Source organism: Poecilia formosa, unplaced genomic scaffold (genome assembly GCF_000485575.1).
Source record: "Poecilia formosa unplaced genomic scaffold, Poecilia_formosa-5.1.2 Scaffold74, whole genome shotgun sequence".
In the NCBI taxonomy this organism is placed as follows: Eukaryota; Metazoa; Chordata; class Actinopteri; order Cyprinodontiformes; family Poeciliidae; genus Poecilia; species Poecilia formosa.
In genome coordinates this window covers 1,056,723-1,082,285 of record NW_006800013.1, presented here as the reverse complement: position 1 = coordinate 1,082,285, position 25,563 = coordinate 1,056,723, and the positions used below count along the sequence as shown (strand labels likewise).

At 38.2% G+C, this 25,563-nt stretch overlaps 1 protein-coding gene across 2 annotated transcripts in view; it reads right to left on the bottom strand.

Annotated features, from left to right (window-relative positions):
- LOC103140714 (calsyntenin-2) overlaps positions 1 to 25,563 on the bottom strand; it is a 311,418-nt gene that overhangs the window by 10,150 nt on the left and 275,705 nt on the right. For both annotated transcript variants that reach the window (XM_007555973.2, XM_016673371.1), the window contains 6 exons: positions 22,140 to 22,302; positions 16,707 to 16,873; positions 12,348 to 12,496; positions 4,985 to 5,196; positions 1,008 to 1,178; positions 771 to 916 (listed from right to left, as the gene is read on the bottom strand). In XM_007555973.2, the coding sequence (XP_007556035.1) occupies positions 771 to 916; positions 1,008 to 1,178; positions 4,985 to 5,196; positions 12,348 to 12,496; positions 16,707 to 16,873; positions 22,140 to 22,302 (1,008 nt within the window). The remainder of the gene's footprint in view (positions 1 to 770; positions 917 to 1,007; positions 1,179 to 4,984; positions 5,197 to 12,347; positions 12,497 to 16,706; positions 16,874 to 22,139; positions 22,303 to 25,563) is intronic.

The following is a 25,563-nucleotide window of genomic DNA, read 5'->3' as shown; positions in this document are numbered from 1 at the left end:
CTGTACGTTGGAACATTGACTCAAGGTGCTTGACTTATCCACAGGGACTACATGTTGTTATCCTTATATGGTGGCTAAAACCAAAGCACTCAGTAAAATTGTAATAATGCTGGTTTGGACATGACAACTTTTTATTTTGATTAAGACTTTCTTGTACCAACAGATTATCTAACATTGACCTTTCTGCTTTCTGGCTTAGTTGCAGATGTCAAACAATGTGATGAAAAGAGAAAACAAATATTTGGTTTCTTGTTATTTTTGCAGATGGGGAACAGCAGCAAATTCTGAAAATCTGTTTTGCTGCAGCCGGTGAAAGTCATGTTCATGTCCTATTTGATGCTTGTGTAACTATTATTGAGCCTATTATATTGCAGTGAGCCATTCAGACCTGCACTCTTTTTTGCCTCAGCTATAGAGATTCAAAAGAAGCAGGGAATGAAGCTGTCCTCTAAAAGCGGATTCTTAAAATCCTCATTGTAGTCCTCAAAATGTCTGCCGCGAGCAGCTTCGTTTCTGAGGCTATTTTCATTTAGACCTAAAGCAAACATTTAGTCGTATTTATGTTAAATTAGATTCAAACTATGTACCCCATTTTTGCTGCTTGTTATTGCCTCGGCTATCAACAAATTGATGATTTCAAGTCAAAATGACCCACAGGGGCACAATAACGGCAGGTGAAAAGCATATAAACAATAAAAAGTCTAACAAGCTACAAAGAAAAGAAAAATAATATAGAAAAAAAAACTCTATTAAGCTGCTGGATGGCTGACCTCAAGGGTAAACTCGTTGCTGGTGTAGCGGCCGTTGAGCTCTGAGCAGGTCAGGCGAAACCTCCTCTCCGTCAGCTGTCCGGGCTGCAGGTGGTAGTAATGTACCTTTCTGATCACCTGCTCGTAGTTTGTCATGGAGTCCACGCCTGTGGACAGGGACAGTAGAGGTGTTGTTGCTTACAGGTATTCTAAACATGCAGCAGACACAACAGAGTGGTTCTGATGTTGGTCACCTACCATATATGGACATGCCGGACGTGGAGTTGGTTGCGTCGAGGTGTTTTCCCAGAAGCGAGCTCAGTTGCAGCTGGAGGGATTCTTGCTTTGGGTTTAGCTCCTCCCCCAACACAAGAATATCGCAGTAGTCCAAGTTATGGATGATCTCCTCCAGGACGCCGGGTTGATGAGCTTTGCAAACAGAAACATCACGATAAGGTCTTACTCTCTGGCGCTTAAGCACGCAGAAGAGATATTACGCTGGCAGATACCTTTGTTATGAAATGTTCCTTTACAACGCCGGTCAAAAATATTCAGTTAGGATTTTTAAAGATTGTTTTGAACCATTTTTCAAAAGTGGAGAGATTATGCAACATCATTTTGAATTTACTTTTGGAATAGTGCACAAAAGGTCAAAATCATACATAAAAGTTCAGGTATGTATAGTTGCATAATATATTATGAATAAATCAGAATTACATTATTATTGTGTGGAATATTCATATTGTTAATGTGTGGAGTGCATTAATTGTTGGCTAAAATAGCCCAAAGGTTATGAACTTGCATTTTTCATGCTAATGCAATAATTAAGCCAGTTGGCCAGAGTCTCACAGCTGCAAATAATCACACATGCAAATCATTTTGAACAAATTAGTAAATGGTCAAAGAGGAACTGGAAGCACAAAGAAGAGAATAAGAATAAAAAAAAATCTATCCTCCATGTCTAATACACATTACATTTTGGAGAAATTCCCCATTTCCAAACACAACTTTCATACACATTTCCACTGAGTTCTTTGTAGCTATTGGACAGTCTTTGTACACTGAAAAAAGAAAGAGCGGAGCGCCAACTTTAAAAAGCTGTGATAATTTATTAATTATATTCAAATTAAGTTTGTCAAACTTACTTTACTTATGTTACTTATGTTTGTTTAGCATGAAAACTAAATAAACTTAATAAATCTGCGTGGGGAAACCATTTTTGTCAGTGTAGTTATTTAATGGAGCAGCATGTAAATGTACTTTAAGGATCTTATTTTAATCTATAAATTCTGGAAATAAATTTCATTTTGATATGTTGGTTCATAAGAGAAAAATAAACATATAGTTTATGATTTATTGACTCTGAACAACAAGAGCCACTCATGAAAAAATGATATACGTACTGCCATGAAAATATGCTGAAAACCTGATAAAGTTAGCAGCTATTTTTCCAGTTATTTTAGAAGAAAAGCCAATGTTCTATAGCATAAGCACCCGAGTACTACTACTGACTACTACAAACAGCAATTTAAAAATAAAACTGTAGGGATTTCTCAAACTAAACCTGAGAGAAAGAAAATATGGAAACAAAATGTAATGCTGGGAATGTTGAAGAAAAAATATGCATCATTGCACCCAATAATTATTCCTTTAATAAAAAAAAGTGAAACAAAATAAACTTGGTCAATCAAAATTCCAACAGAACACGACTCCATCTTCCACACACCTTTCAACAGTGGAGTCTAGCATAATATAAAGCTGATTGTGGAAAGGATCACAAAGAAAAGAGTTCAGATAAAAAGAGCCTGAGAGAGCAGCTGAACACCAAAGGAACAAGGAAACAGTGACCTCTATAGCAAAGCAGGACATTTGAGACAAGACAGATGGCTGGGGAAATGGTGCCAAAGTATCGAGGATAAAAGACGGTGCCTTTCAGAATCATCTGAATCAGTCTGGAAATAGACATCTTGGGGAATTAGTGGGAGGAAGACGCAACAGAGTGCTGTGTCAGGTCAAGTAGAAGACAAACCAATGGCAAAGAGACAAAGTGTCATAAACATCCGCAGAAAAGAAACTTAGAGCATGTCACGCAAAAGAGATCCGCAGTTTTTCTTAAATCCTTTAAGCTTTGACAGAGCACAAAATCTACCCTTTGTGACACTTTAATGTAACTCCTCCCTGACAAATTCCTATAAACTCTTCCCATCCATCCGTCTTCCGTCCTTTCCATTCTCTGGTTTGCTGCTAATCTTTCCCTCCCAGCCGAAGTTTCCATTTCACTTGCAAAAAGAGTTCCTCTGACTCCCTGAAAGCAATGCCACTTTCCGCTCCTCTTCCTTCACACATTACGTACAATGGAGGGATAAAATTTCCCTCCCGCCCGCTTATCTGTTCCTAATTGACTGCCAGCGGCAGGGCTGCGAGGCGAGGCGGGTGGTTTCTTGCCTCTGTGGTCTGATCGTTGGACAGAACAGGAGCTGGTGAGATTTAACAGTCGCACTCGTTTGCCACTGGTCAAGGCAGCGCAAGTGAAAGAATCAGCCCTCAGGCAGCTACAGGCCGTATTTAGCAGCAGGAGGTCTGCAGTTGCTGAGTGATAAAGAGGAACTGGAGGGACTAATACCTGCAGACTGGTGTAGAGAGGGATGGACTCTGCTGCAGGTGAATGACTCAACATGGTGGGGAGTAATCAGAACAAAAGGCTCTCGCTTTCACTGCAGCTACTGCTGCTGAGAAGAGCTGCGCTCACCCTTAAAGGGGCATCGTTTAGGTTACAGCTCTCTCAGGCTTGTGTTTGGATGTCATTGTGTTTCCATTTTATGCAGGTTTAAGCCTCTGTGAGCGATCGCAGCGGGACTTTAACGGGAGATAAATTGTTTCAGGTGAATTATGTTTGACTTGCAGAAGAGGTGGAATCAAATAAGTTGTACTTCTTTCCACTTCCTTTCCAATCACATATCTAGTGGATATGTGATTGACTTCATGTTGTTCTTTATGCTTTTGATATTTGTCTTTATTATTTTGTTAACATTTGCATTATAATAACCAATTTGCTGGATCCAATACTAAGAAACGGATCTTCATATTTGTAGTAAAGTTTACAACAACCACTACTAATGGTAGTAACTCACACCCATACTTTTTATTGTCAAAAGGTATATTTACAAAAACGTAGTCTCAGAATAAATCCAGCTGTTCTCTAAAGGCCTCGGACGTTTATTAGAGAACAAATGGCATCATGGAGGCCAAGGATCGTAGCAGATAAGTTAGTGAGAAAGTTCTGAAGACGTTTACAGCTGGGTTTGGTTAGAACGTAATATTCCAATCTTTAAACGTCTCACAGTGCTCCTAGATAACACAGTCTCTCCCCAGACTGTGTTATCTAGGAGTTTGAGTTATTCTGCAAACAACTAGCAGAACATTTTGTCTCTAGATGTACTAAACTGGTGGTTACACATCTCCAAAGCCAAAGTTGGTTTTATATTAACTCAGAGGGTCTAAATATGAACGCATACCAAACATTTCACATTTTATTTCCAAATAACACGTATTTGGAAATAAAACAAAGTCAAAGTCATGACTTTGTATTTTTCCCTCATCTCAAAAAACATGCAGCCTGGTCTATTACAGTAAAAGTCTTACTAAAAAACATTAAAGTTTGTGTTTGTGGCATAATGGGGAAAAGTTCAAAGGGTGTGAATATTTTTTTTTTACAAAGTACCGTACATGAGCAGATGGTAACTGTTTTTGAAAACAATTTACCATGAAGGACCGTCCTCATTACATGTTTAAGAAAAAAAACAAAAACTTGTATCCCAAGTTGGAGAATTTGCCATTGTGAGAGTGAGAGCACGATGGTTTGATGCTTTGACTTGACGGATTGTGCAGATGCGGCGGATGAAAGCAGCATCTGCTTATCCACGGTCTCAGGAGGTGTTATGAAATGTTTATCTTTCTCTGAAGGTTTGCTTAGCAAGACAGGTGATATGTGAATGTGCTGGTGGGCTTCATGAATGAGCGAACACACCATGAATATGAAAAACACTTGCTGAAATATTTACCCAAGACAGATTTCCACCTAGAGGGAGGTACACACTCAATCTAAAAACTTTGTGAGATAGTCAGACCCTGTTGTATGAGAGATTGGAATGCTTGTGTTCACAATGTGAACTTCAGGGGCTTACAAAACAGGAAATGTAACCTTAAGAAATCGTAGTACAAGTGTGTGGTCCTACCTGTGTGACGGGGGGCGGTGTCTGCCCTGGTGACTGTGCTGATAATGTGGAGGTCCTGAAATAGAGAGACGCCTCCTGCCGCTCTGAAATCTGAGGCTGACTGGCTGAGTCTCTCCACCCCACTGATGGTGATCCTGGGCTCACTGGGCTGCAGCACCATCACCACCGCCTCGATGATGGGGATGGTGATACATGTGTCTTCACCAAAACACCTAGAGCAAACAGAGGGGAACAAAGGAGTGAGACGAAGAAGAAAAGAACAGCGGGCTGAATCACCAAGCACAGGTTGGTCGAAATGACATCAAAACTGCGCTTCTTTGTGCTGTGTCACAGTGAGGTTTTAGTTTGTGACTATTATTTGATAAGCGACAGGGGTTCAGGGTCACAGACACTTCAACAAAGCTTGGACCACAGGCAGAGTAAAAAAAGAGGACAGTAGGACGCTCCCTTTCTTTTGTCCCCAAATGAAAACAGTAGAGTTAAAAATCAGTGCTGAAGGAAATGGTTTTGAACTAATATTAGCAATCGCTTTGAAAATAGAAATATTCTGTATTGTCCCCAAATGGGGGCAATAAAGACACATTTTATTGTCCCCCAAATTCAGCCGTGACAGCAGCTTTGGAGCTTTCAGGTTCACACGAGATAAAGAAGCAGCATCCATAAAACCCCTTTAGTGTTCTGGTCGTTAAAACTTTTTACTGGGTTATTTTCACACTCCAGATTTTGGAAGTTGTTCAATACAGTTCACTAAACTGTCTCCCTCTTTTTCATTTTGCAAAATCAAAGAGGGGGAAAAAACTCACAATCAGTAATGGCAGCAAGAGAACAAACCAAAACAAACAATTATGGCACCAAATCGTACAACTCCTTGCAAAAGTATGGAATCACCGGTCATGGAGATCACACAGTGAGTTGTTTCCTATGGGGAAACATGCCACTAAAAATGCTTGATATTGTTGCATTGATTGGCACATCATTTTTCAGATTATGTGCATGAACAGACAAAAAAAAAACAGAAACAAATACATTAGTACTTCATCTGAGTTTTATATCAGCTTGAATATTTGGATTCTTCAATTTCACCAAAGACAAACAAAAACACGGTTTTGTTTTTTGTGCTTCATTTCTTGCCATTCCACATGTTAATTTGCCCTCCTAAAGGAGCTTTGTTACCTTTCCACTGTATAAACTGTTGAGGGCTTGTTTCCTGTCAATCATCTCAGAGTCACAGCTCAATAAGATCCACAAATTACAGGATGATGATGATTAATGTGAATACATATTTGCAATTGATTGCCACATTAAGGGATGTTTAATTTTTATGAACAGTGCTGCCCAACATTTGCCGGGACCTCTGGTTAAGAATTGTAAAAGCATTGAAATGAGTTATTCTCTCATTGCAGTTTTGAATATTTTATTAAAACTAAAATGGATAAATATTTATATCCCTAAAACTCTCTTTCAGATAGATAAGACTGAAGCAGTTTTTTAAATGCAGACTTTCCTTCTTTGCTTTTAAGAACATCTCATAAGTAATCTGCAGCTTTCCGTTTATATTGAGCGTATGACATAAAACCCAGGCCTGTTTTTTCTGGGTCTGGCCACTAGCCTGGATGACAACCCATATGTATCTTATCTTACATATGGCAACATTTAAGATGAGATAAACATTGCCTATCTTATCTTATCATGGCCATATTTAGTATGGTGGGGGATCTGTCATGCTGTGGGCCTGCTACTTCAAAAGTTAAGGGAATTTTGAGTCCATGGATTCTTAGAAATCTGATAGCTTATACCAAAACAGGATAATGGTCCACAACAAACGGAAAAAGCAACCCAAACGTGGCTCATCAGGTACACAACTAAACCATCTTTCACAGCAATCTATGACTCAAAACTCCAAAGATCTCTCTCTCCTAATGCTCCGAACGTTTTGAGCTCTACCAGTGGGGAAGCATTAACAGCAAGGTTACCACTAGTTGTGTAATCTTTCCTTGTTGAATAAATATACTCAATGTTCGAGTTTATTAGTGTTTCAAAGCATGCTGCTGAAGTTAAATTATGAATATATTTCAATTCTTTGAACCCATCTTTGCCAGGGGTGCCAATAAATGTTGCCTACACATTATATTTTACATTTTACAAACCCAGAAGATAATTTGCAGTCACATTTCAGAGGGTTATTTTGTTACAACAGACTAAATTTCATCCAAGAGCTGCAACTCTGCGTTTATTTTTTTGCCAGAGGGTGTAGTAAACCTCCTATCAAACCTCTGATAGTTCACAGAAAAAAAAAAAAAAACATCCTAGAGAGATCTGTGCTGTAATTACTACAGTTATTTAGAGGGTAATACATTCTGTCACGTTAGTTTTTATTGAGTAGAATCAGAGCTGCAGGACTATACTTGTTTTCGATACCCGCCTCATAAACACACAGCTTCCACTGGCAACATTTAATGGGTGGGAGCTCGTTGAGAGAGCTTAGAATTAGCTGTGATCTTACAGTGAAGCCTGGGTAAGCGTTATCCGTACCACACACAGACATACATCTGCCATGTTCACACATGTATGCGTACAGAAACGATGTGAAGCCTGACGGATGCACTGGTTGAAGACTGCAGGTTGAACATCAATCACATGGAAAACAGGAGATATTAAAATGAGAATGGAAGCTGGTGGGCGGGGCGAGGGATGGATGCTGCAGCTGGTGGTGATGCTGTGGTGGGAGCTGAACAAACATGCCGGGTTTTTGTTTTTTCATTTCACCAAAGGCCTTTCAAGCACACAGACGTGTCGGTGGGAGGGACATCAGAGCTTTCCCTCCATACTGTGCCTCTGCGGCAGCTACAGGAAACGATAACATGTTTTCTTTCCTGGATTGGAAACCTGGAACGTACGGTTTACGCTGCAAGGCATTATCTGTCTTTTCCCACCTACGTCCTGATGTAAATTATGCTGCAATACGCCAATCCATGACACACATCAGCATAATGTTTTCCCCATCTCAAGCTGGGATGTTTCTTAGTTGTTTTTAAAAAATGCTTTAAATTTGCATTTAAACTCAAAAATGATTTACAAGAACTTCAAAGCTTTACTTTTTATTTCATCATTCAGAGTTCAGTCAGTTTTTTTTTATATAATTACATAAACTAAACCCATAGATTCAAATTTTACATGTAAAATGCCCCAATTTTCTGATTTTTGAAGAAAAACATCTCACACTGATCCCACCTTTACATCAGAACAGAAATGAAATGCTGGGAAAAGGAGTAAATGCCTGGATTATGCGAGTTATGTTTAAATTTCCCTTCGAAAAAACTAAATATTTTTTAATTGATTTGAAATTTACTGAAATTGAGAAGGTGGTAAAGCCTTTATAAAACCACTGAGGGACTTTAAAAAGGAAAAGCCAGCCTTGTACTTACACCCTCAATCGGAATGACTGTTGCAATAACTTTGAGATTTTAATCATGCATTGTACTTGGCCTTCTTTCAGTTTAACATTATTATGGAGCAAACATATTTAATAAACTGCAAAAACAAGAATTGGGTGACCAATTTAAAATAATACATATATAACATTCACCAACTATATATCATTGTCATATCTTTATTATAGTTGTGTGTTTAAACATATGAGAAAATATGTTAACTGGAATCTTTCAAACCTGAAACTGGTTTAAGATCCAAAATTAGTAGTTTCTGTAATCTCTTTAGATGTTTTCTCTGCTTGGTGCTTGGCAATGATTTGACCCTTCCTACCATAACATCTTTTCCACAACTACAGCATGTAGTTGTGGGAAAGAACCATGTGGTTCTTAAACAACCACATGGCTATTTAGAAATGAGAAGCTACTCATCGCATCAGTTGGGGTTAAATAACTTGCTGCCAGCTGAAAGGCAGTCGGCCATGCAGTAATTATCCAATAGGATGCTTTGTTAGATCCAGGTGGCGAGGCAATGCATTACATATTAAAATTATTTTGTAAAAAAAAAAAACAAACAAAAAAAAACATATTCAAGTAAGAACAGAATATATGATAAAATAAAAATCTGGTGGAAAATTAAGTTTGTGCTGATATTGCAGAGGACAAGCAAAACCCCCCACAAAAATAACAGTTTATGCTGCTTTTTTCTGCTCTTTATGCCTTTTTCTTGGCAAGAAATGAATTAATGTGTGTTGTTAGGTTTTGAGTCGTGGAAACCTTAGAATACTTTGGACTAACATCAGTCAGAAAGCTTCTGTGCATCCGTCATCATCTCCTTCCTCACCAGGTACACTCGCTCACACAAGTCTCTATTACAAACAAGCAGAGCACTGAAGCAGCTTGAAGGCAGTTGGGGCATCATTTTGGGAATGGAGCAAGAAAGCTGTGCTGGACCCGTGGAGTCATAATTTGATGTGTGCTGTTGCTCTGCAGCTCCATTAGCTCCATCTGCATGTACAGGCACCTCTCTGCATCAGAAGCGAAGCGGATTATGAAAGAGTTCCAGATTAAGTTTTGCCCATGATATCTTTAAAATGTGCACAAGCCAAGGCTGACTGAGTTTTTCCATTGCTTGGCTACATAGAAAGTCTGCCAAGTTTCCTTGCTGCATCTGATTCTCACACAAGCTTGATGGACCCATGGCTGGAACTGTGAGCAGCTATTCTGTGCATTATGGGATATGTAGTGTGATTAGATTGAGCTCTACAGAACTAATTGGTAGGCCTATACAAAATGAATTTAACTGCACTGAGGTACGAAAGCATATATTTTTTAAAAAGTATTATTTCCTCAATCTCCAAATGTTTTTGTAAATATTCGAAGAAGCTACCTTTTGTATGACTATTTTATGTTGCAGACAGAAAGGTTGAATTGCATTATTAAAAGAAGGAAAACATGACATCATGCACATGGTGAGTAAACATTTTACTGGCATAAGATACTAAAAAGAAGCTACGTGAATTTTCTGAGAGTTGGTTAAAAAACTATTGTCTCTAATCCTGCAAAATTAATTGTTTGGATTTACAGTAGAAGTGTCCAAAGTGCAGACCAAGGACATAATTTTGTCTTTTTTTTTTTTAAAGTAAAACCTCTTTCAATGGAAAATGTTTGCTACAACAAAATGTTATTTTTTCAATAAAGCATTTTGAGATTAAAGAATGATCCATACCTGCCATACTGTTGATGAGAATTGACTAAATCCATCTCCAGACCAACAACACAGAAAACAGCTCACTCAAAATAATAATAATAAATAATAAGGCACACATTAAGAACCATTTTTGTTTCAGGTCTGTAATGATTTACAAGTCCCCTTTTTTATCAAAAATCAAAGTACTTTGCTTTATTAAAATATTCAGTTTTGTTTATAGAGAAGTTTTTTTTAATTGCTTTTTTATTTGGAAATAAAAAAGATGGAGTGTAAGTACTAAAACTTTGCAGTTTAGTTCGGACACAACTGATTCACAGCCAGTAATCTTATTTCGTGGTCAGCCTATTTCCAAATTCAATTGTGTTTACAGTTATTTTGTTTACATCATGCCTCTAATAGTTACTGACAATAAATGGTAGGGGCCAGTGTTTCTGCTGGTCGTTCTTCTGGATGGAGCAGTAAAACCACTAGCTAAAAATTAGATCAGCAGAAGGATCCAGAACACGCTTAACACACATTTGCTGTTGTTAACTGAAAGTAGATGAAACAGTAACACAACTATGGCAAGAGGGAAAGTGTTTAGTGGTCTAAGGTTGATAAATGTGTAGAATTAAAGGTCATTAGCAAACCCCCTCTAGGTTTATTAAATACTCAATACAGAAGCTCGCCTTTTAAATGTAAGAGCAAAAAAAAAAAAAGAAGTTCGCCAAATGATGTTAAACCATTTTATTAAAATATTCACTGCCGTTAATAAGTTAATAAGAGTTTATGCATTTGTGGGTAGTATAATTTTTCTATCTATCCTAAGGTTCTAATTTCATCATCTGCAGGAGAAAAATTGCAACTGGAGCAGAAGAATATTAGAGGCAGTCTATTCTCATCAAGACGTTAAACCCTAAGGCCACGATTACATGAGACCGCTGTCTGGAATCTGCTGGTATTTCCAGATACAGACCACTAAGACACTCTGAATCCAATATAGTTGTCATGTCGGGCACTATATGGGGCAGTGGTCAGAGAATGTCGTTGGCACTTTTGACCTGTAGCTTCCACCTCATTTAGAAAGCAGTCGCCCTGACACGCCCTATTATTGGGCACTCACATATTAGCTAGTTTATTTTTACTGGACGCTCTCTGGTCATGATAGAAAAAAAAAAATCCTCATATTTTGATCACCAACTGATTTTCTTATGTTTCCCTAATATCGGCAACAAAGTTGATGGCATGTCCATGCTTCTGTGCATTTTTAGAAAAACCTAGTAAAAATAAGCCGCTTGCTTATTTTTACTATGCATTAATGCAATTCTGACACATCAGCAAGAAACCTGCTTAATTGCCAAAAATCCTTCAGCATCTCAACTTATTCTGCAAAACAATCCTCACCAGACAGGCTTTGTCATGCAGTTGCCAAAATTTTCTGACAGGAAGCCAAGTTTCAAGTTTAAATTTGCTTGTTTATAGAGCCATGGCAGCTTTGTCCAGGATCTGCAAGCAAAATTTCATTTGAGCAAAATTTGCCAATGCAATGATGCAAGCTTATTTGCGTTTGCATAATGTATTCCTTAACAACTGCTATGCCTCCAGCTTCAATGGCTTTGGTTTATCACCAGCCACCCATGCAGCGTGCACACACAGTCCTCGGGTCCGTGTCCGCGCAAAGACCCTGACGGGAGGGAAGAGAGATGGAACCCAGGGCTGTGCTGCAGGGGTCTACATATATTTAAAACAATCATGAATTTTAATAGTTACCCACTGAGGGAGACTGTTTTACAAGCCACTCGCTCTTTTTCCCCCTCCCTCCCTCGCACATACAGATTCACGTTCAGTTTTTTCATCTTTATTTCCCGACTCCTCCAGCAAAACCCGCCTGGAATTATTAATACATGACATGAGGATGTTAAAACTAGCCCCCGGTGGCGACAGCAAACTCAATTTGGTGTGTTAACAGGAAGTGACAGCCAAAGGAATGGCAGCACGGGGACAGGGCTGAGAGAAAGACGTGTGGAAATCGATGTGTGAAAAGAGAGTTACATTAGTCAAGGCCGTCTTCTGTGTTGTTGTTACACTTAACAGAAGTGTTGAGGTGGAATAACATTCATAAGAGAGCCGCAGAGACCCAGAAACAATACGAGGCATGCCAAATATGAAGGAATCCACAGGGAAGACGGGGACACATTGGATGGAAGTCAAAATAACTGTAAGAACAAGTCGGCGACACACTTACTGGACGGTGGTGGAGATCTGCAGGCGGCGGATGCCCGGTGTGGGAAACTGGCGGGAGTTTATGTAGGAAACTTTCCTCACAGCTGTGTTAATGTTCTCCAGATTCTCTCCCTCCATCACCAGAATGGACTGAGCTGGATTGAAGTGGAACTGGGAGATGGAAGCAACGAGAAGCAAGTAGATGTTAAATGAACTGATGGACATTTATACAGTGGATCAGTTTGGTTTCTGTTTTGGAAACCATCACTATCCGTCTGTTAGTCACGAACAGGCCAAGAGTGATCCGAGTTCTCATATTCTCCTGATGGTAACTTGTCTGCCATTTTCTGAGTTCAAAACTGATTTCAGGTCAGAATCTCCTGGATCAATTAATAAAACAGAAAACAGCGTAAAACTGTAATATTCTGAACACCTGGGGGCGGTGTACCGAGATGGGAGAACTACGAACCTTGAGTAAAACTGTTGGTGAACATGTTTACGGTCAATTACAAATTCAGCAGATGCAGAGCAGCATCATTAATCACTTGGAGAGGTATCTGTGGCCACTTTGTACAGGAGAGTCCAATAATCACTCTCCTCTTAACTCTGCAGCAACTCCGGTGGGAAATTTGTGGCTATTTAGCAGCTAAGTGCTCCACTTTGTTCACCAAATAGCTTTGTCTGTCAGTTATCTGATTGCAGCATGGTTAGTGTACAGATGTTTTTCTTCTCTTTCGGATTAACAACTTCTTGAGGCTGCAGAAAAGAAGACTGAAGTTATTCAACAACTTTAAAGTAGCTTGTACTGGTCATTTGTATGTGCCAGAGTTGTGTAAACTATTTATGAGCATAGGGTAGTACCTACAGATAATGCATTTAATTGGTATTGACTATGTAGTCTTTCGAACTCTAACAGCTAGGAGCAGTTCAGTGGCAATAAATGGATATGCTGCATATTCAAAAATGAAAGCAGCATTTAGATGGCATATGGACGAATTTTGGAAAATGTTTGGAGTCAGGATTTGGATTTAAAGTTACAATTCAGCTTTTATAGTAATAATGTTTGTCTGATCAGTGTCATTAGACAGGCCATTCTGAGTTAGCCAAGTAAAAAAATATGAAATGAAAAAAACAAAACCAAAAAAACCCCAAAAAAACAATCCTATTAATATTCCTATGCCTGGTTTAAAAAGTACAGGCTGTCCTTCTCTAATAAATTTTGGTTTGTTCTACAAAGTTTCCAATTTTTTTCTAGACATTACAGCAACTCTCAATGAGAAGGAGGTGAAAAACCATTAATCAGTGATCATTGTTGGTACCACTGTATGTGTGTCAATATGGATAAAACAGAAAAAACTGGAAAAAGAAATCTATACAATCTCATCCTATTTGTGCAGTCCTTTGACATTTGATGACAGGACCTTCTTGCCCCAAGATGCTTTTGTGTGTTCCTGCTGCAACAGCACTGATTGCTACCCATTCCTTCAAACTGGGTCCTGGCGACAAGGTGACACTCCCCAGAGCTCTCCCCTGTCATTTTCCCATCCACATTACCCTTTCTCTTGCTGACTCCACTCAACATCCTGTTTTCTGTCACCACTCTTACTGCCTACCTCCTTCAGTCTCCCTCTAAGCAGGATATTATCCTCTGATTGCAAAGTGCCAGCCCTCCGCCTCCCTGGATAAACTCTTTCCCCAAGTTCCTGCGCTCTTATTGGAGCCACATGAGTGTGGCTAAGAAGAAGATATAATGGTACTCTAAAGAGAAACTGCTCTGGCCCTTAAGAGGATATCCTCCCCTGCTCTCATATCCCAGCACCTCGTTCCACTGAGTCGTCTCAAAAGGTTGTATCTCTTCACTCCATCGCAGCACAAGGACACCTATGCAAAGAGTGGGCTTTAGGAGAGAGCAAGACTGAAGAGGGGAAGATGAAAAAGAGAGTTAAAGGAGCTGATGGTGGGTGGTTAAGGGGGGGACAGCTTCGGGTGTGCACAAACCCCCATTTATCTTGTCTGCCCCCTGTCTTCCACAGCACAGGGAGATGGATTAGCCAGGCCGGTGCAAAGGGAAATTTGGGGGGAGAGAAAGAGAAAAGCAGATAAGTTTCATGAAAACCAGCTGGTGATTCTGCTGGTGATTTAAAGCTAAAAATTTATCTCGAAGCGGAGATCAAAAATGTGTGCTTCTCTTTGTACACGTTCAAGAAGAATGTATGCAAAACTTTGTCTCGGTGGAGACAGGATAGGTTCTGAGCGGGAACAAGCTGTAAAGCATCCACGGCTGCAGAAAAAGCTCAAGTTAAAGAAACAGGTTTTTTTTTGGTTTTTTTTGTTTTTACAAAAGAGAAGGAGGGGGAAGATGAGTGATGCGATTCTCAGGTCTGCTCGCCGCTGGTTCTTTGTGTGTGTGAGTGTGAAAAATAGAAACGGTAGCAGCAACTAGAAAATGATGAATGAGGCCCAGTCGACACAAGCCATTAAAAACAGAGATTCACTATGCATGTTTCAATTACATTTACACTTGTTGCATGTATGTCTTGTAGGTACTGTCTTTTTTACAACTGGGAGCAGCTGATAAGCATCTCAAAAGCTCAAATAACACCTGAATTATGACCCCAAGTCTCAGAGGGGTAAAAACAGAGGCCCTACTGTCAGACAGAGATTTAAAAAGTATAAAAGCAAATGAGATGGATTAGCAGTGTCATCCAAGACATTTTACTGTGGAATATTGTCTCTGCTTTTTAGGAACCGAGCTTTAAGCATGTCATGTCTGTCATAAAACATTATATTTTCAACTGGATATAATATCATCAATTGAATGTCTTTTTATTTCATAATTATCAGCTGTTCACTGATAGTTTTAATGAAATGTCATCAGTGATTATATAATACTGAAACATGCCAAACATAATCCCTACAATAACTATAAAACATTTAGCCATGGCAAAAACAAAACAGCATTTCATAAGATAAAGTCACACAAATTTTACAATAAATACTATTTTTAAAGTGCTTCTCATTTCCTGTAGCAGCTTTCAGAACAGCTTGTACACAAGAAGTTAGTATTTGGTGTTAGATGTGCTATTGTTCTATCTCTGTCTTAACTCTGCTACAGCTAACATATGTGTTTAAATTTCTACTGGACAGTTTCAGTGATTTAATCTGCCAATAAAAGGAGATTTGTGGTGCTTTCTGTGCTATTTACGCCTGTTCTCTTCACACCAGCTTAAGAACTGTTTCTATGCCAACACCATAAGGTTGTTAAACAATAATCACTCAAACGTTTTAGAATAATAAATCATTATTTAAAAAGATATTTAGTTTATTATGGAATGAACTACCTCATATATTGTTATGTCTACCTTTTTAGCACATGGAACTTCATTCATTTATTTAATTTCTACTAACCTAAGTGTAATGTTTACTCACTACACTCTTTTGTAACATGATTAGATGAAGCCATGTGAAGTTTGCAATCAACAAATCAAACAGAAGATTATTACCGTATCTGGAGGGATCATAGTTTTCAATACTGGATCTGCCAATCATTGTTCAGAGTTGATCAATGGAAAATTGGCGAGTTTCCACCTCTATTCAATCAGATTATACAGTCTCCTTTTTATAATTTGGGTTAGAACGGGAAGTGGAGAGAACTTAAAAATGAACATGTTCGATTGTTTTAGATCATGTAGCTAAGAATTGAACTTTTCTCCTACTTGGTATCTAAGACTTAACATGATATGAAATATTTGATTATCTGACTTGTGAGTCATGAAGCTCTCATACTGTATTTGTCCCTCATGACAATAATTCTGTGGCACAACAACAGTAAAATACTATCACGACAAATAAGAGCCTAGACTTTTGATTGTCCTTAATGTCCACTAGTTTCTGTTTCAGATACTAAGAAGGCATTAAAGTAAGTAAAAGTGCCTTTGTGAAGCTGTGCAAGGTATAAAACCCCTGAAGGATTCAGGAAACTGAAATTGATGGTTCTGAAGTTTCAGTCTGGTTCAGCTGGGACGGGCTTTAGGGGAAGGACACAGTAAAAGTCCCATCATTCTTATTCTCATCCAACCATTCTGTGACTGCTAATGTTCAATGGACAAAGGCACCTTTAAGACAGAAAGTCTAATTACAGAATAAGATTTAATACTGTAATTTAGAATAACTATGTGTTCATCTGTATTGGTCCAGTCACGAAAAAGACAAACGCAGTATGAAACATTTATTTAAAATGAATCTGGGCTATAATATTTGTGACAACAAAATTATTCCTTCAATTAATTTTTTTGAAGATATTTTTATATTTTTTTTTCACCATATTATTCCCCAATTACTACTGGCTTCTTTTTCTTTATTCTCAAAGTGTTTTGTGTACCTTTATACTCTTATCCAAGCTCTCCAGGGAGTTAATGTCCAGTCCCTCTTTGCAGGCCTGCAGACAGGAAATGACTTTCTGACTCTCGATCTTCCCTGGTCGGATGGTCAGTCCAGATAAGCTTCCCCGGAAGTACTGAGTGAACCGGGGCTTGGTAACTTCTCCACCTACAAGCACAAATAATAAACATAAATATCCACATAATTAGGTTATTAACATTCACTTTGTTTTGAAGAAATATTTTAAGAAATAAGTTTCTTAAAATATTTTTGTATTTTAAGAAACTTAAAATACAAAAGTATTTTAAGTATAAAAAAGTTTTTTATTTTCTTAAAATAAAAAACTTATTTTAAGAAAACTTATTTCTTAAAATAAGTTTTAAGAACCTGGGCTATAATATTTGTGACAAAAAAATGATCAGAATGAGACAACAGAAGTTCATCTTTACTGGAAGGTGTGCATGGGAACCTTTGCTCCCTAAAAAACATCACAGTCAGAATAAGGTTTGTCAGAAAGAATCTAAGACCAGAGCATCTGAAAAAAGCTTCTTTGTACTGATGAGTCTAAAGTATAATTGTCTGAGCAACACAGCAGAGGATATGCATGTTCTCTTATCAGGTAAATGTGTGCATGTTTCCTACGGAAGGAGCTGCTGCCCAATTCCACCTTGTATCAAATACTGCTTGAAATAAATCTGTATTTACAAGACCATTGGTAAACATATAAGGAAAAAGATGCTGTGTGTTTTGATCAGTAAAGTTATGGCAAATATTTAACTGATTTTAGTGAGTTAACCTTAACAGTAGCATAGTGACTGCTAACCCCAAACAAGATGTTGGTATACATAAACACATTTGATTCCCTTTTGTCCTTTTCCTCTGATGACATTTATACAAAAACCATCAATTTAAAATGATGAGAACAAGATAACAGGGTTAGGCACAAGAAGAAATGAGCAAAACTACCAGGTATGTTGTTGAGCCTTTTGATCCCAAAGACCAAATAGCAGTTATGCCTCTCCATGTGGCGATAAAGCAGCAGGGCGCTGCAGTAAGTGATATTCAGCCTCCCTATTCAGGCTAAATAAAGGGAAGGAAAAAGTCAATACATTTAAAGTCTGTCCTCTGAACCCCATAAAGGCCAGAACCAGCAATAAGGGCCTCCAAGCCATTCATTAGCTAAAAGGTTACTGTAGCTATGCCTATCAAACTTCACCTTTGCATTCCTTTCATTTATTCCCTCTGTCTTTCTCTGCTGTTCTTTAATTCTGGAAGTAATCCAATGGAGAACTACAAATAAAGAACATTTCTTTCATTTGTTATCTGCCTGGCAAAAAGCAGATAACAAATCCTGTCTCACGCATCAAAATAAATAAATTAATTAATTAAACCAAGGGAAGATGAAGCGAAGCAATGACTGATAAGCTAGGTGAAACCAACTTCCTGTAAAATCTTTGTGATCTTCAGTCTCATGGCAAACTTCCTCCCACATCGATTGATGTTTGAATTTGTTTGTGATTAGTTTGCAAGTTTAGATGTAAAAAAATCAGAGAATATAATGTACCAGTCAGTGTACATGGCTATAGATTTGTCTGTTTTATAAGACATATTTGACTTTATTTCTAAAATAATGTGTGATGACCACAGACTATGTATGTGTTTTATGTGATAATGTTGGTTAAAAACTACTGTTATTTGATTTCTTTAATACAGTGTGTAAAAGAGATATTGTTTTAGAATCCAATCTTCGTGGCTTATGTTTATAATTAAATACATACTGCTCAGTCCTATTTGGGTCATAAATTATGACCTGGGTGTAAAACTATAAAAAAGCTGAACACTATCCAGCTTTTTCACTTTTTCCAAATCTATCATGCATAGAAACATTGCACAGAAGTGGAAACTGTAGTGCGAATATCCATTTCGTACAGCTGAAACTCAGCAACTCTGGCAATTGCTTCCTGAATTCAAAACATTAGTCTCTACACTGCAGTCGCTGGGATCCTGTATTGTACGGTTATTTGCAGAATCATGTGTGTGTGTGTTTCTGCTGCAATAGCGGAAGAATTGTTTTCCATTTGAGCAGCTACATGAAAACATGACTATCTCTATCTTTCCTGTGAAGCGGCTGCTGATATCCCACCTTGGTGCTTATGGGAATGTGGGAAGAATAGATTCCGTCCCCATGTTTATAAAATCCCATGACCACATATTGAATCCCATATATTAAACACATTCTTTCGGTTATTGTCACGCTTCACCTGCTTCCTCTTCTAGACTCACTTTTTAGCAGTCCTTTATCTTAAGACATCCAACTGTCCCTTAGTCCCACCCTGACAGATGTTATCAATTTACGATGCAGTCAGGGAAGCTATTAAGGTCCCCAACAGCAGATTAAAAGACAGAAAGTTGAGGTGAGGGTATTAGTAAGACACTGCAGAGAGAGAGGGAGAGGGAGCATGATAAGGATGATGAAGGTGATGATCATCCCACTTGAGTGAGAGCTATTTTATTGCTCTGCAGATCTCCACTCTATTATTTTTATTCATCTCCAAAACAGAAGCAGATAAGAGTGAAAAGGCACGGCAGAGCTGGAAACAGGACTGTTACTTAGGTAAGTGAGAAATGGGAGTTCACATTCACTGTGATTTAGAGTATGTGGATAAATGCATCCATGGCTGTGGGCCTATATTTATTCAATTTACTTTGTATAAAGGTATATCAGTTTCAATTTGTGCTCAAGTGCAATCACCAGCAGATCTTGGCTGCATGCTTGCTGCTGGCGGCGGGAAGTTAGGAGGCCAGGCAGTGGCGTGTGATTTCACACTCCAAGAAAGCAAAGAAGGTGCCAAGATGATTGTGCTACTCTAAATATCAAACACTTCTGAGAAAGAACTGTTCAGAGAATAAATACAGGTGAAAGAGGCAGATTGTGAGAGAAGAGCACAGCCAGCACCTGCTCTCTGGTTTTAGAGGAAGCCCAAGTGGGACGAAGAAACTTTTCAAAAAAGTAGAAACAGGTGAAAGAGTGAAAATGCATTTTCAGAAGGAGCTGCTGTTGTACAAGATAAATTAAAGCTTTGCAAGGGAAAGCGTTAAATCAAATTTGTGGCAATCAAAGTTTGTTGAAGTAATGTGTTTATGTTTATGCATGAACACGTTTCAAATATAGTTATGTAAAACAATTAGCACACCCTGCGACAGCCAGTGTGTTTTCTAACATATTCGAGCACAATACGGATATTTAACATCACTTTTACAATTATTGAGAAAAGTAAAGTGAAGAAAATTACTTTTGAGTACAATAAAAGAAAATTTTTGGCAAGGAATAAATTACCACATGACATGCATAAAGTCACATAATATGCTCATGATAGGAACCTAGTCACCATTTTTCAGGATATTTGCCCTGTTTAAACCTCAAAGATTTAGTCTGATGTGCTCCTGACTGTTGACGTCAAAGTAAACACCATGGTGAGATTAAAAGAGCTATTTGAGGCCTTCAGAAAGAAGATTACAGCGGCTCATGAGTCTGGTATGGGACTTAAAGAATATGAAATCAGCTATTCCACTGTAGGGGAAATAGTCCACAGGGGAAAGACATTTAAAACAACTGCCAACATACTGATGTATGACCAATCCATGCAAGTTCAATCCCGAAAGCAAGCTACAAGCTTATAACAGACTCCAAAACACCCAGAAATGTCTAATAAATCCTTACTCCAACCTCAGGAATATTGTTTTCTGGATATATTAATCTAAAACTGAACACCAGAGCTAGAGACATAATTGGTGTAAACCAAATTGAGCATACCAAGAAAGAAAACCTCACACCAACACTGAAGCAAAAGTGAGAAAGTGTTATGTTTTAAGGAAGCCCTATTGCAACAAGACCTGGTCAGCTCATCATTATTAATCCTGGATGCTTTAAAGGGTGATAGAGCAAAATATGAGCATAGTCCTTAAAAAATAGAAATAAAGATAAATAAAAAGCTCAAGACAAGCTCAAGACAAAGCATAAATGAGCCTTGCACACCTAAAACATACCAGCAAATCCACCAGGAACTGACTGAGGATACAAAATGGAAAGTCCTGGGCTTTCTTTGCTCACACATGCTTCATTTCTGTCTATCTATGTTAGTCAACTATAGGCTTCAATTGTGAGAATGCAAATAAAATTCCAGTTTTCTTCACGTCAGAAAATACATTTTTTTGAACACACGAATTATCATGGTGCTAAACATGAAATCCCAAATGCTAGCGTCTGCTAATATTGTCAACAGCAGGCTTAATTGCAAATTTTACACACTCAGAACCCTGTCACAATAAACCAGAATGGCTCCTTTGGGTAAACACATGAAATACAATAATTCCACATGAAATGTATTTGCTATGGTCCAAACAGAATCTGTTCTCATTAGACAATGCTCACTCGCCATTTGTGTGTTATGAACCATGAAATTAAATCATTAAATTGAATTAAATACAGCAGACTATCACGGAACTGTTTAGAGCTGACAAATCTTTTATTTACTCCGCCATCACACTCCATCAAGCCATTTATCGAGAGAACTTTATATCGGTCTCTGAATCCTTTTTTTTTTAAAATATATATAAACCCAACCAGTAAGCTAGAAAATGCAGATAATCACTCCAGCAATTCTACTCTGAAAATGGGTTCAGAGCAGAAGCTTCAGAAGTCAGTCAGACAACAGATGAGCTCATCTTTGCAATCAATATGGCAGATACAAACAGCTTAGTGCTTTGAAAAGGCAATCTGCTGTGGCTAATGGCTTATGTTAAGATTTCGGTAGCGCCTTTATGACTCTTAACTGAGGCTTAGCCTCAATTGTAAAACAGCTGCAATACTCTCTTAACTTGCTTTTCAATTCAAGCCCCTTTTAATCCTCCCAAAAGCACGTCGTGCTGTGTTCACTTAAAGAAAGGGGAGGGGATGGAGGAGGAAGAGGAGGGAGGTGCGGTGGGGCGGTCTCTGCCACAGATGAAAGTGACAAAAGATGACCCTCTCTCGCTCTCACATAGAGGGATATCTTCATCTAAGGCAGAGCATCGCTGAGCAGCTCTTTGGTCTGTCAGATCAATGGTGGGGTGCACCAGGGGTAAAAAGTCCCTTTTCTTCTTCTGTGTCCAATTAGCGGCAGCTATCAGTTTAGAGGACACTTTAATTTGGGGCCTTCATTCAGACTGGGTCAGTCGCTTGTCAAAGACAGACTAAGGGTTCTTCTTAATTACATTGTGCATTCAAGGCCAAAGAGCATGTTCGGCACTCAGTGTCTCTCTGAAAGTAATACTTATTCTGGAGTTTCGATAAGAGGAAGCAGCAGATTCCTTAAAACCCAAATAATGACTTTGACTTTTACTGCGATTAGATTCAATAACTTAATACGTCTTAAAACTTCTAACAGCGTCACACCTTGCCAGCAGGCACCAACTGTGAGCTGCACATCAATCTGCGATGGATGGATGGGCCAGTCATCCGTCACCAGGTAGGGATCGTAGGTGACTCCGTCCACATAGAGCGCCACCACCGGGAACTCCACGTTGATGACGTAGTAATGCCACTCCTTGTCGCATATCTGAAAGGAAGGAAGAGCATGAAAAGGGTCTATTAACGCGTGGGCTCTGTACCCTAAAGATGTAGTTCATGAAAGTGCCACAAATTCACTCAACTTACTGTACATTTCAAATGCAAATATCAGCCACTTTTTAGGAGACTAACTTCTTTTTTTCTGAAATATATTGTTAAATGTATCAACTTTAACTTGACTGTGACTTTATTGTCTTCAAGGGAAATTCATTTTCATTCTCAAGTTACCATTTGTATAAGAACATCAATATTGTGCAAAAAGGTGTCATCTCTTTTTCTTTCAGTATAATGCAGATGCTCTGAATATCTTTTAGGTTTTGAACCATTTTGTTCAATCCGTGGTACTGGGTTTGAATTTTGGCTGGGGATCTTTCTGAATGGAAATGAAAGTTCTTTCTGTGCTGGAGTTGGTTTGGAAAATCCCTTCACTGTATGTAACCACTGTTTCACAAAAAAACAGGTTCTACTGGTGTATGTACTTATGTAGATAATTGTTTATTTTTTTAAAATATGAAGTTTTTTGATTCAAAGTTTCATAATCAGAATATATGCTCAGAAATGAACATTTCTACAATTATACTTAAGTTAATTAGGTATAACTGTAATACTTTATCAGTATCACTCATTTCCATTCCTTGGTTGCTGAAAAGCTTCATGCCTAAAATTAAACTGTTAGAATTTTCGTCACATATCATCAATTTTAACAATTTAGTCATTAGTAAGCATTCATATATTTTTTATTGCACAACTTAGCTCAGGGTTAAGACTTTATACTGAGTTTATTGTGCATCCTGTGTGTCGCAATTCACACTCTAACCACTAGATAGGTGTCAAAGCACTTTTAGTAGTGGATTAGGATAAGAGGCATATGTAGAAGCTAACATTTATAGAATAGATACACCCATTGACTCCATTAATAAGCAAACAGGTATGAAGCTAATTAACTTCACCAGTGCATGAGGGGTTATACTTTACTTAACCTTCTCCTTCTACAGATAGCTGGCTTTGTCTTTCAGCATTTAGCCCTGTCTCGCTACTAGACAAAGCTATTGCCTTAGCTTTTGTTACAACAAACTATGTGCTGTCTTTCATCCTATACCCTTTCAAACTGTTGCAACATGCTCATCCAGGAGCAGTGAATGCTGAAAGTCAGTGACTCAATGCAGTCTGCTGGATGGAAAGCCTTTTAAAAAATTGGAATAATAACTACATTGTTTGGTAATTAGGATCAACTGCAATTTGCTTATGACTGAAGTGACTTTTTATAGATAAATTAGACAGAAGTATAAGAAGCAAATACTGACTCACCAGCATGACAAACATGAGAATAATAAAGGAAATGTTGCTGAGTGAATTCCAATGTACTGGTGCAATTATAATATGTGAGTTGCTGATTTATTTTTCTTTATTGCAATGGCAATTTTTAATTTTTATTTTTTTTTTTTTTTTTTTTTACAAATTCTGAAGCTAAATACAACACATCCCTTCTATTGAGGTAGTTCTAGTTGACATGAAGTTAAGGCCTTGGTGAGACATGAACATGTAAGTTCTTACATAAAGTTGTGAGAAATAAAACTTATACTCGATCAGAACTGTAAATGAAGAAGCTTGTTTTCCTGGTGTTTTATGGTTGTTTTTACTGTGTCTATTAGTTTTTAAGAAAAGTTTTTTTGCGTGTTCACAAAACAACTATTTTATTTCTCTTTATTAATAAATAAAAATCTAGATAAATATAAACCGATCAAAGGCCGTACTGGCCATTTGCTTTTTGATATCGTTAATCTTTCAACCCATTTAAACATATAAATAAATTGGATGAGCTTTGAAGCTTTTCTCAGCAGGCTTTTGCTTTTCATGTTTAAATTGCTAAGTTCAGCTTTACTATTCACTCAGAAATCCTTCAAAGTTGAAAAAAAAAAAAAAAATCAGAGGCTTTTGCCAAGATTGTTTTCGGACATTGTAGTGAAAAAAAAACAAAACAAAACATTAATACCTCAGTGGTTACACCTCTTAGGGGAAATACAACACTGAATGGCTCTCCAGCATGTTTGACCGTTTACCCGGCCTCGCTCTAAGTTTTAATTGCAGCGGCTTGGCCACACCTCCTTCCTCTCTTTTCTACTTATGGAGCTGTACTTCAGCTGTGGCAACACTTATCAGGGCGCGCCTCTCCTCTTTCAGCTCCTCTGATGTAACCTGGGACAGCCTTTGAACACACAGCCTTGGGTAACCTCGCTCTCTAATGAGGAGCGCTCGGCAGCCTGCTTATTAACACCATGCTAGCACGGCAGATGGGAGTTCTAATCAATGCGGTTGATTTTTTCAGTTATGGAGGAGTGAGGTACAACATCTGGCCTATTGATAATCATTCTGCACAGCTGCTTCACACACTCGCAGTGTGTGGATCTGATAAGACGGTTGTGAGGGTAGTCAAGAGGGATAATCCTGTTAAGGTTTTTATGGTGCTACAGATGTGATCGAAACTAATGGGATTGACTTTAAGTAGCTATTTAAGATGTTACGATACCATCTAATACAGAGAAAGCACAACACATACAATTTTTTCGCTTCGTTTCACCGTGATATAATAATTTTTTTTCAAATTCTTTTGATATGGAGCACGTCCTGGATACAGGTAATTCTTTTTAATCCTCAATGTTTCCATAATAAGGATCTTCGTGCCCTTTCTTTTAAATCTATAAAATCCTATTACTCAGCTCCCGGGTGTAATGCAACTATGTACACTGACATGCACAAATACTAATTCCTCTGACATTTAGACTATCCTATCCTCATGCGTTAACACTTTTAGCTTCTCAGCATTTCAAAGAGATCTCGAACCCATCTGGGATGCGAGGCCCTAGCGGGTGACTTCTTCTTGAAGGCTTCAAAGGAGAAATGGTGCGGCAATATTGCCCAAGAGGCTGTTGCCTGAGCAGGCTTTTGATGACAGCTTGGAGAGCTCTCTCTAGAAGGAGGAAGAGAATAGTACGGCCGCATGTGTCAACAGAAAGCAGAAGACCCAAGGGCAAAATAAAAACTAAAATTGAAGAAGCTAAGAAAAAAAAATCTCGCTATCCAGATATTGCTGATTTTCTGTTCAGACAAGTGTTTACAAGTTGGTTAGTGAAAGAGATTTTAAGAAATTTCGACTACTATATGCAATCAGACCATCATTTGCCAATTCAGTTTTGCATGGAAAATGTAATCTTAATTTGTACAATAATGTCTAACTTCCTCAGACAAGGAT